The sequence below is a fragment of the Protopterus annectens genome, chromosome 15.part0 (genome assembly GCF_019279795.1).
Source record: "Protopterus annectens isolate FY-2018-M chromosome 15.part0, PAN1.0, whole genome shotgun sequence".
Lineage (NCBI taxonomy): Eukaryota > Metazoa > Chordata > Ceratodontiformes > Protopteridae > Protopterus > Protopterus annectens.
This window is the reverse complement of record NC_056749.1, coordinates 260,150,107-260,162,168: the sequence shown is the minus strand read 5'-3', so window position 1 is coordinate 260,162,168 and position 12,062 is coordinate 260,150,107. Positions and strand designations below refer to the sequence as shown.

The window sequence follows — 12,062 nt, the reverse complement described above, 5'->3', positions numbered from 1 at the left end:
GAACCAAAACCCACCTTTTTTTTGGGGGCCCTTCTACATTCTCCTGACGAGTTGACATTTTGTGTTCCCCCAAAGATTCCTAAACAGTTGTCAAATAGCTGCAGTTCCTACTTCCTTAGAAAATTTGTCTCATATTCTTCCTCTTCTTTAGCGTATGTGATAAGCTTCACGTCGTACTCCTGGATCTTTGAACCTTTCTTTTTTTTCATTGTATTCTCTAGTTACATTTTTTTTTTGTAATCTAGCTAGACTTTTCTGTCTGAAATTTGATTCTTAAGCCTTACATCAAAACAGCTAGATTAACTGCCAAATGCATGATTAGGTTCATCACTATTAAAAGTTATAAACCATGAATTCATGACAGAAATGGGAAATAGGCAATGTAACCAAAGAATATTCTGTTGATACTTTACTTTGGACCATTTAATATAAAATGTAATCAAGGAGAATATGTCACTGCAACTACATGCTGTTCTTCCCCACAGAGATGCAGTAAACGTAGAAATCACTATATTAAAAGCAATTGATACAGGGGCATAAACCCTACATGTGTGTATGGAATGTAAAAAATCCAAACGTTTTCTGTAGTTTTATCAGATAGATTTTTTACAAAAGAAAATATTCCATACGTAAATTATGCATACATACATGCACCCTTTCAGATATGTATACGCACATGCCAAGATTACACAGGCTGGAATAAAAAAAAAAAAGTGACACAGAAGTATATGTAACGCACACAGTTTTAATATAAACCTGTTGTACTTACGCAAACTGCACACTGCCTCTGAGGCTGCAAAGCTGTGAACATCACAATGACAGAATAATTCCTTGGTGGGGCCTTTATAAGACGTCGGAACTTGTCACCATTCATCCGTATCACAGGTCTTTTAGTAGCCCAATCCATCAGTTGTCCAACTTTTTCTGCCAAAAGAGTCTTAAAAAAGTACATTAATGTCAAAAGTAGTAGTAACTAAACTACATCTAATCATTCAAAATAATAGCTGAACTTTCAAGGAACATTTCAAATCAAAGCTCCTCGGAACTTTTACAAACTACATGTGTAATGCTTTATCAAGTCATACCACAATGTCAAATCAGGCTGTTGGAAATCTGTTAAGTTACCATTAAGAAAGCTCTCCACTCACCAACTAACTATTGACATTTCTTTCTACTGAAATACTAGAATACTGACAACAGACTGTGACAGACAGTGGAAAAGAACCAATCAGAAATCCACAGAAATATATGCCCAAAACTCAAACTCTGCAAACCTGCAGAAAGATACCAAACTCCTGTCACGCCCAAATGGTGTTCACCACATACACCATCAGCTGCAGGAACAAGACACCTGGGGTTACTATATCCCAGTCTGAGCAACAGTGCTGCCAATCACATCCAAAGGCAATAAACAGAATAGCCAGACATCTGAAGCGAAATCTGAGAAAGAAGGAAATTGCCCATCACCATCTTAAGTGCTGAATGGGCCGTTTCTTTCTCTCTGAATATGGTATCCTGCTTGCATATGATGTCCTGCAATAGTCCATCCAATTTATGTTCCTTAAATCATCTGCTGTTCCCCAGTCAACTACTTCTTATCTCTTCAAAAATTAGTAAAACAAAAAATATTTACTTTATTAGCTCCTCTTAAGCAGAATTCACTCAATTACTCTTGTACTGTATAAAATGGGACTTTTCTAGGAAGGAGAATCCTTAATGTTACACCACTCTAACATCTACTTTACACTCCATTTAAAATTAATGAAAGCTCATACTACCCATAACATAACCTTATCAGTTTCTCCATTTCTTTACAACTCGCAAAATTCCTTTCAGGAAATTAAAGTCTTAACTTACATTTTCTCTCCATGGTAGACCATATTTTTTATTCTAGTTTTATTTAATTTATGCATTGATTTTATGTCTCACAATTAGCTGGTTATTTATCAGCATGTCAAAAAAAATTATCACCTTTTCTGTTCCTTTACAAGAAGCCAGCATCTCCCAGGAGCCATATGCATTAGCAGTTTTACACAATGCCAGAACCACTGCTTTCATCTACTAGCTTCACTTATATAGTTAAACAATTCCTATGTTTCATATGCTAATAATCATATAACTTGACCCACTCCCTGGGTCCAAGTCATTGAGTCCATTCATCCAAAGCAATATTGTGTTACGATGGAAGACCTTCAGCTGAAATTCTGCTCCCATGAAAGGATCCAGTAGACTCCTTGTTACTCGTCTCCGGTTATCCCCTTCTTCCACTCATAATCCACTTAAAAGAAGCCTACGGCATTAGAAATAAAGGCAGCATGCAAACATATTTGCTTAAGCTACACAAGTTTCTTTTTTACTCAAATTAGCTCCTAGGTTCATTGTCTTGCTTTTTCACAGATAGCAAAGATTGTCTGAAACCTTTGCAAATTCATTTAACCTGTCTATAAGAAGTGTGTGCAAATCTGCCTTGTTTTGATACACTGCTGTACTGACTACTGCCAGGGATGGCAGCATTGAAACCAATTCTAGACCCCAAAATGGTCAGCTACCAACCCATCTCCCTCCTTTAGTCCCTATGGACTGTAATAAATGCCCACCTCCTGCCATCAACCTCTTCAAACTTCTCAAGCAAGCCCACAGATCTGACTATAGACTCAGTTATTACTGTACTGGACTTAAAAATAAGCAGAGATACAACGTATTGGCCGTCCCTAATCCAAGCTTATACCTGGATGCCCAATTATAGCAATCATTTAAAGAAAGTAACTTTCAGTCATTCAGGAGTGAAAGGACAGATAATAGACCAGAATGAGAGTTTGCTATTTAACATTAAAATCAAACAGTTCTAGTCTCTAAAACCACCATGCTGGATGAGTATGTGCACAACATGAGAATTGTGCAACTCTGTCTGGAAAGCTGTTGTCACATACATGAAATAAAAGGTCTCCAAGGGTGATAAAGCTACTGGGTAGTGTGCATTAGGAGACCCTTCCCTCAAAAGCATTTCAGTGTGTTCAGAAACATGTATAAACCTCATCAATTGCCACTCTTTGAAAGTATGTATGTGATTGTGTTCACATACTGCAAGATATTAGAAAACAGGATTTTCTGGCCAGGATGTCAGGATTAAGAGACATGGTGATGGAAGAAAAAACAATTAAGATATAAGAGCTAGAATTAAACGTATGACAGAGGCTGCATTTTTATCCTGCTCTACATTTTGACTCCATGTGTGGTCATGTTGATCAAATTTTCAAACAAATTTCTATATTATTCTATTCATGGGACAAAGAAGCCAAAAATCAATCTTGTTATCGCATTTGCATATATTACCACGTAAAGAAGTGTACTTTCATGAAAATACACTTTTCAATCTCATTCTCAAAATATTTTTGATTTTCCATATCCCTCTAAACCACCACAGTTTCTGCTACAGTTCTTTAATTTTAGGCTCAAGGTGATTTCACCACCATCAACTATTTTGACACCTCAAAGAAACCTCTCAGGAAAACAGAAGCTCTGGATTCAATGTGTTTCATGAATTGTCATTCAATGCCAATGGTCTTGCTGATAAACCCAGAAATACAATGTGCAATGTTTTTTCATGTCAAAGGCAAGAAAGCAAGTAAGGCATTTAACACTTCACAGAAGCAAAACCTTTACCTTAAAGAAATAAAGTCCAAGCATATTACAAGGCAAAGAATTTATGTTATGGAAGGCATAGAATTTGACTAGAAATCCAAATGTCCAGGAATCAACTGAAGCCTATTAACTGAACTAAACCACACAGCATAAACCTGGAATCTGGCAACCTCTCTCACAAAACAATTTGTGGAATCAGAAGAGAGGACAAACGTAAATTGTTAATGGGGAAACACATCTGAGAATGAAAATGCAGAAGATGCCTACAGAGTGAGTGAATATTCAGCTTAAAATTATTAGAAGTGTAAGAAATAATTGAAATTAAAGGATGTGAGGGACAAGATAGAGAGAGAACAAAGCTTATCATAAAAATAAATAAATAAAAATAATAATGGTGGAGACCACACAAGCATTGGTAATGTCTGGTAACAAGTCCACAAAATAAATCAAAGTGTAAGCAATGAGGTTACAGGCACATCATGCTGCAAAGCAATCAGAAGAGTCTGTAGACTCTGTGGAAGTCTTAACCATTCTACAAAAGTCACTGAAAAGCAAAATAAGGTGTATGAACAAAATGAAAGTGTAGCAGAAGTAAATAAACAGAACAAATCTGATTGTTTGGCACAACTGAACTTCACACAGTGATTACAGTCATGCTTTAGAGGTGAAAACAGTTTCAGGTAATGCAGTAATGATGATGCAAAAGCAGTTCAGTCTGTTAACAGCACAGACAAGAGATGGCTAGAAAAGCAGATTACAAATACATGCCTTGTATTTATGCCGGACTCTAAGAGAGTTAGGAGAAGAATGTGCATTTAAGACACTGAATTTAAATAATTTATTTCCACATGCTGAGTTGGACAGTCTGACTGGACAAACCCCTTTTCAGCTGAAGACAGGGAAAAAAGCTCCATGCTTACATATTAAAAACATAAAACATTAGAAATATATAATGGGATTAAAATTTTAAACTACCCAAAGTGTGTATGAGAAATTCAAAAAGTTTTCAAATACATGCACAGGCAAACAAAAGAAAATATATAAGTGGCATACAGATGATACACAAAAATGGGGCAGAAATTCACATCTTGACTATATAAAAAGAAGAGAGAATGGTTATAAGAACATAGAGTTTAAGTGGCGAGTGTGTATGATTTTGCCTGAAAAATATGATAAACTTTATGGTTGGAGGTGGTATGATTACTAACCAACTGTTTTAGCCCACATGTATTCTTCTGACCTCTGACTTAATCAGTACAAAAACTAAAGGCTCTGGGTCAAATATGGTTGGACTGGGAATGTATAGAATTGCCCTTGCATCTCTAAGTGTTGTACGTTACCCAGGGGTAGGGTTACCAGACATCCAGCAAAAGGACGACATGTCCTTTTCAGCACTGTGTCCTCCATCTGACATGCATTTATTCATTTACTTTATTTTACATTTGGTGACTGGGAAAATCCGACTGGACACAGGTCCATTTTCAGCGGAGGCCTGAGGAGAAAAGCTCCACATTACATACATAAGTCAATTAAAAACAATACATACATAAATGAGGCAGAACAGTATTAGTAAAAATCAGACAGCACATAGTTACTAGTTCAGGATACAATACAACAGTTGTGAGGAGTTTAACGTCTTAATACATGCAATACTTTTGCAAACATATACATTCAATGTTATGAGGTCACACTTGCCTAAACAGGCACAAATGTCCGGCTTTCTTCAATCCACAGGTACATCACACACACACAAGAAAAAAAACACACAAGTTCTTTAATTTACACAGTAGTAACAGTTCGAACTGCTACTACTGTGTAAAGTAAAGTAATGCATTTCTATGCGAACTTGGGGCAGTGCGCATGCTCGCTGAAGTTCCACTTCAATAATATTAAATTAAAAAAAAAAAACTTTTCTTCCCTCTCCACACAGTTTTAAAAATAGTCTGGATTGAGAAGACCGAAGGCATCTATGCAGATGCCCGGAAGTCATTGTGGTTTAACCAACCTGCTCCAACCTGATGGGACTGCGAAGTCAGCAGTCTGTCACGTAAACTGTACAAGTGACATAGCTGCTGATTAGTCCTGTTACTCTTGCGTTCTCTTCCCGCCCTTTAGTTGCGAGGGAGAGACCAAGAGAGGGGTTGACAGTTGTATTAGTGTTCAAGGTAAATACTTTTTTATTTTCCTGGCAGGGTCAACCAGATACTAGGGAGGCAAGTGTGTTGTGGGAAATGTTGATTTTCTTTTTTTAATACACTGGCAAGGTCAACCAGATTCCTGTGGTCTGTGTGTTTTTTGGGAGTGTTGATGACTTTCATTCACTTTCTTTCATACCTCTCAACCTCTTGGAGCAAAAAATCTGGACAAAGCCATAAATAACGGCGGGACAAAGGCCCAAAAGTAGGGACAATTTTTAAATATTGGTCTTGCAAACTTAAAAAAGTTGACATAATAACAGATCTTGCATGAACATATATTTTCTGAAGGCTATGAAATACACATTTTCTGACTTTAATCTTTAATGATTTGCCAGAATACCACAACTTTATGAGACAGACCTAAACTACAAGGCAAAAATCTGTACAGTTGAGATGTGCGTTTTCTTTTTTTAATATTTCCTGGCAGGGTTAACCAGATATAGGGAGGCAATGTGTTTTGGGGACTGTTGACTTTCTGTTTAACATAATACACTGGCATGGTCAACCAGATGCCAGTAGTTGGTGTATTTTGGGAGCTGTTGAGGACTTACTTTTTTTTTCTTAATATAAAACTCTGGCAGGTGTCAAAGAGATACTAGCTATGCAGTGTGTTCTGGGGTGCTGTTTGTGGAAGATTTGTTTTTTTCAATTTAATATCTTTTTGCAAGGTTAGTCAAGATGCATTAGAATGGTTTGTCAATGTTTTGTTGTTGAAAAACTAGTCTTGCATGAGTAAAGTGTGCATAAGTGAACTGAAGTAAGATCACGTGCGAGTTCCTGGCTATGTGATGTGAAAGAATGTAATGCAACAGTGGTCTTTTAATTTAATTTTCATTAGTTTAAACCTTGTAGGCTCAAAGCAGATTCTCTGGGTAGGCATTTGGAATGGGGGCAGTGCCTACGTGCGAATGGAAAAATATGCATTTGAATGAAGTAAGATCGACCACAAGCTCTGAACTCTAGTATTGTTTATGTGGGGAAAAAAATACTTACCTTGATAACAGTGTCGTCTTTTGTTGTTTTTGTTTTTAATATTGCAAGATCAAATCAGATATTGCGGGTGGGGTAGGCAGTGGAGATTGGAGCTGTATGTGAAAGTAACAATTGGTTCTGCTGTTTATTGTTGTAATTCCAGCTTTGCAAAACTGTAATACTTTTCTGTCCGTACTTTAGGATGACTGTAAAATAATTAAGAATTACTCAAACTTGCTAGTTTATGTTACTTCATATCTGTTCATGTATATACTGAATGTTTGTTAAAATTTTTTTTAATATGTTAGAACTCTTCTCTCTGGACCTATGCTGAAAATTTTTTTTGTTTTTGTTTTCAATTAAAGCCAGTTGCAGAAATCCGGACAAACAAAAGTAAAATAAATAAAATGAAATGAGTATCTGGCAAACACACACAAGCAGTAACTAATGTTTCTGTCAACAAAATGAAAGTAATGCTGGTATGCAAACCAACTGTTACAATTACTTCTACTTTAATCCCGACAGAGTAAAAAGCAGCTACTTTAGTTAGGTAATGGGGGGTATTTGTGAATGAAATGAGTTGACGGGCCTTGCTGTTTACTGTTGTATATGTGGCTTTGCAAGTTTAATGTGTATTTGGCTAAAGTCAGCTGTCATAACAAGCCTGTAACTACTATTTCTGTGCAACAGAGTAAATTAATGGAATCATTGCTATTTTTGTTTTAATCCTGGCTGGGTCAAAGCAGATACTTTAGGTGAGCAATTTATACGATTGCTGTTTGCAGATGAAATGGTTGGTACTGTAGCCTTGGTGTAATAATTCTGGCTTTGTAGGACTAATGCATACTTGCATGAAACAAGATAGAAGGCAAACTGACTATTTGCATGCATCAATTCAATACAGTAATGAAAACATTACTGATGCTGCCAAGACCAAACCACCTACTTTAGGTAGGTAATGGGTACGGGGGGCTGTTTGAGGTCCTACTACTTACTGTTATAATTCTGCTTCTGCAAGACTGCGGTGCATTTGTTTAGTGAGATGTGGTGAGTACAAGCGCAGACCTTTGGCTAATGTACATGTGAAAGCAATATAGTAAAGTGAAGTGTGAGGTTTATACTCCATAGTGCAAAGCATATTTTATCTGGACTTAGCATCCTGACCCTAGCCTAAGTTTGTGTAACAGTGTTCTTTTAATGTACTTTATACTATATCCATGTCCCACTTCTCTGTTTAACACAAGCCTACAGTAGCATATGCTGTAAATAATTTCAGTTTCTATTTGTAGCAAATATGCCAGAGTTTATTTTATCATCTGCGGTGGTGCAGCGGTAGCTTTGCTGCCTCACAGCAAGAGGTTCTCCCGTTCGATTCTTGGCTGAAGTGCGGCAAGTACCTTCTGTGTGGAGTCTGCATGTCATCCCCGCGGTTGGGTGGGCGTTCGAAAGACATGCATAAATGGGCGTGCCTTCATTGAAGGTTGGACGTCGAGCTAGCACCTCGACGTTCGTGAAAATCTACTGCCAATCATGAGCGTACCGGAGTTCTGCTGCGGCAACCCCTAACCGGGAAAAGCCAAAAGACAACAACAACATGCCAGAGTTTGTGTTGCAAATAATTGTCAATATTTGCTTTTCATTTCATGTAAATTTCAGCATTGCTGCTGACATGTTTCTGCTCGTTTTATGCTACTGAAGTTGTATCTGTGTTGTACTGCTGTAGTCGTATTGAAGCCTGCAATTAGATTCTCATTGTTTTGTAACTACTCTTCCACTCATTTAAATTTTCTGTCTTCCTTTACATAAATTCTATTAAAAACATAATTTCAAATCCTGCTATTTATTACTGTACAATTTACTCTAAGAGTCCAGGTCATCATGTCAGACGTTTTAAGACTAAAGATGAGGAAAGTTCCTCGTAACGAGGTATACTTGAGATGTATTATACTGCAAGCCTTCCAGCTAAAGATTTTAGCAGTCGTTTCACATGTGTTTTGCTCCATACTTTGAGATACAATGAAGCATTGCTCCACTTTTGGAAAAATGAGGGTTGGTAGCTATGAATGATCTCACTGAGCACAGCTTATAAGGTCGTAGTACAGTATAAATTACATTATCAATTTGTGGAAGATTTTATTAATGCAACTAATATAAAATCTTAGAATGCATCTTATAGTCTCTTTAAAATATATAATTGAGCACTACAGTGAGATATATCCTTAAATAAATAGATAAGATATGTGGTGCATGATGGTGTGATCCAGAGCACAAAAGGAAGCATATCCTTTCTAGAAGGAAGCTTGAATAAACCCCATAATGAAAGCTAGAAACACAGCCACAGTGCTGCTTAGAAAGCATTCTGACAGGTGGCAGGCTATTATGGAAGGGATGTGGGTTATGATGAGAAGTAATTAACCATGCAAAGGTCTAGTTAAGACTATGTAGCCTACATAACCAGGTGTTACAAGCCAGACGTGGGTAGAACTCACCATAACCTTTGTCATGAACCACTGCTTTATATTTAAACTTTTTCTACAGTATTTAGTAGTTTATCAACTAGAATTGGAAGACAGAGTAAATATAATTTATATACAAGCTCCAATTTATATTGTTTAAAGCTGTTATAATTTTATTAGTATTAGTTTGCCAGAATATTGACCACAGTATTCAACCTCTTAGCAGAAGAAATCTGACTAAAGCTTTATAAATGTACACTGAACACACGGCTTTGATTGGCTAGCAGAAAATATTGCATTAAATCTCCTTCGCTGTGCAGTTTCCCCAAGAGGGTCAGAGACTATGTATAACTTTTTACACTTCTGCAACAGCCCTGTCATACCTTTTTAGTGGAGTCTTACCTGAAAATGTCATCCAGCAGTAACAATAACAAGAGGAAATGTAAATTCTCAGACCACATGAAAACCATGCATCTGTGCTTTGGTGAAGTATGCACAGAAAAGGAAGAAGAACGTTTGGTTTGTGATTCTTACGTGTCCATTGCAAACAAGGGCATCACCGACTTAGAATGACGTTACCAGCGAAAAACACAAACATGGTAAAGAAGTCTGCTTCATCTGGGAAAAAAATAATAAAAAAAAACGCCTCATTTCTTTCAACAGAAACTTTCGGCAAAATCTTTGAAGACATGCTGCCAAAGCAACATTAGCATTTCACACTGTCACCCATAATCAGTCATAAATCTATGGATTACACTGCTGGTCTAATGCATAGACTGTTTGGTGACTCCGAAACTGCTAAAAGTATTACATGTGCCAGGACAAAACCAGAGGCAATTATAAACAATGTCATTGGTCATGACACTGTCATGGAAGTTATTAAATTGCATTAACTGCTTTGGAAATGCAACAGATGCCGGTAACCATGGCGCAGAGAAGTTATTCAATAATCATTCAGTATTTTAATTGGAAAGCTGGTGGAACTCAGACTAGATTACTTGCGCTGGACAGCATGCCAAATGAAGCGGTATGTAATTACCTGCTGGAAACCCTTAAGAAATAGTCTTGTCATCAAAATGCATTGCAAGAGACCATACAAACGTGAACTTTTGGGGCATCAACAGGAAAGGCGGCAAAAATGTTTTTTCACCGTTGAAAACAAGCCTTAAAGAAGCCATTGGTGGGCCTTGGATGTCCAGCCCATGTTCTTCACAACTGTATTAGACATGGTGCAGATTTAATGGCAGTTGATGTTGAAGCAATTGTGCTGAAGTTGTTCAACTATTATTCTGTATATACTGTTCGCACAGAGGCTCTAAAAGATTTCTGTGAACTTGTGGCGGTGAACTATCAGCAGTTGCTATACCACAGCAAAACCAGATGGCTCAGCCTATTTCCAGCAATTCAGAGGCTGCTGCAGTTATTCCCCATGCTGAAAGCATACTTTCAGAGCATAAATCAGCCACCAATGCTGATAAAGAATTTTTTCAAGAACAGTTTTTCAGAAGTATATTTGTGGTTTTTGCATTCGCTGACGTCAGTATTTCAGGCGAAAACTGCAGCTATTAAAAGGGAAGAAACATCTGCATTGGAGGTTTGTAACATCTTACAGTCGGCAAAGCAAACTCTGCTAAGCAGACAAAGTGAAACTTATCTCCCTGAAAATGAGAGAACTTCTGAAAAAACTGCATGAAGACAGCCGAGATGGAGAATAAAACACATCCATGACAAAGATTCAGTCCATGTACCAAGGGTGCACTGATTATTTGGAAAAGTGGATGACACTCTTCAATGAATTTCAGTGCTTTTGTTGGATGTTTTTAAACAAAGTAAAAGAGTACGTTCAATGAACTGTTGCCATACATACAATACATGAGCGAAATGGGTATTGTTGTAAACCATGTACAGTTTTTTTAACCAGTACTACAAACTGAAATCATTCATAGAACAGAAAGATGACAAGTTTTTTTGACAGTCTCCTTCATGAACAATGGTGTTCATCCTTTAAAATTTGTGCAAATGAAGCCACTTATTCAAAAGCTGCTTAAAATCTGCAAATTTTTCTTTTGCATTCCTGGTACAATATCAACCGTTAAAACAACATTTTCCTTGATGAATGCACAGTGGACAAAAGAAATAAATAGACCGTCTGTTCACTCCAGAGGAATTCTTCTTACAAAGTACAATTTTAAGAACGTTTCTTGTCTCGAGTTACACACCTATGTTGCCAAGAATGATTAACTGCTGCGAAAAATCACCTCATCGGAGAAATATGAAAACACAGTTTTACTATAACTTAATTCTGATGACTCGTTTTGTGACCTGTCAGATTAGTTGTTTTTAAAGTTTTCATTGTAACACAGTCTAAATGTAGCTGTCCCTGTTGTGGTGCACTGCAAATTCATACTATATATGGTATATCAACAAGTTCAGAAAGCACTGCAAATTCATACTATAGCTTAGATTGGGATCATTATTAAATCAGGCATAATGTCGTAGAACACAAGATGATTTACTAAGTGATAGAAAGTCAGTTTTAAGTTTATGGAGTACTTTTATTTTAATATTTATATTTCAAGGCATGTGCAAGGAGTATTTTGGTTTAAATTAGTAAGACAATGATGTGAAAGCCTATGGGTGCAATATACTGTGGGGATTTGCATGTAGTCTGGTATTAAGCTTCTGTATTTAAGAGCAGTAAACTCCTAGCAGTACCATTACATGAAGAAAGCAACATGCCTCAACTCTTGAATATATTAAAGATCGGAACCTGTTAAGTAGTGGATTTGTTATA

The 12,062-nt window shown here is 36.9% G+C and overlaps 1 protein-coding gene across 1 annotated transcript in view; it reads right to left on the bottom strand.

The window, feature by feature from the left end:
• The window catches only part of MAGT1 (magnesium transporter 1), a 281,130-nt gene that overhangs the window by 251,951 nt on the left and 17,117 nt on the right, over positions 1-12,062 (bottom strand). The window contains exon 2 of the mRNA XM_044057255.1: positions 770-937. Within this exon, the coding sequence (XP_043913190.1) occupies positions 770-937 (168 nt within the window). The remainder of the gene's footprint in view (positions 1-769; positions 938-12,062) is intronic.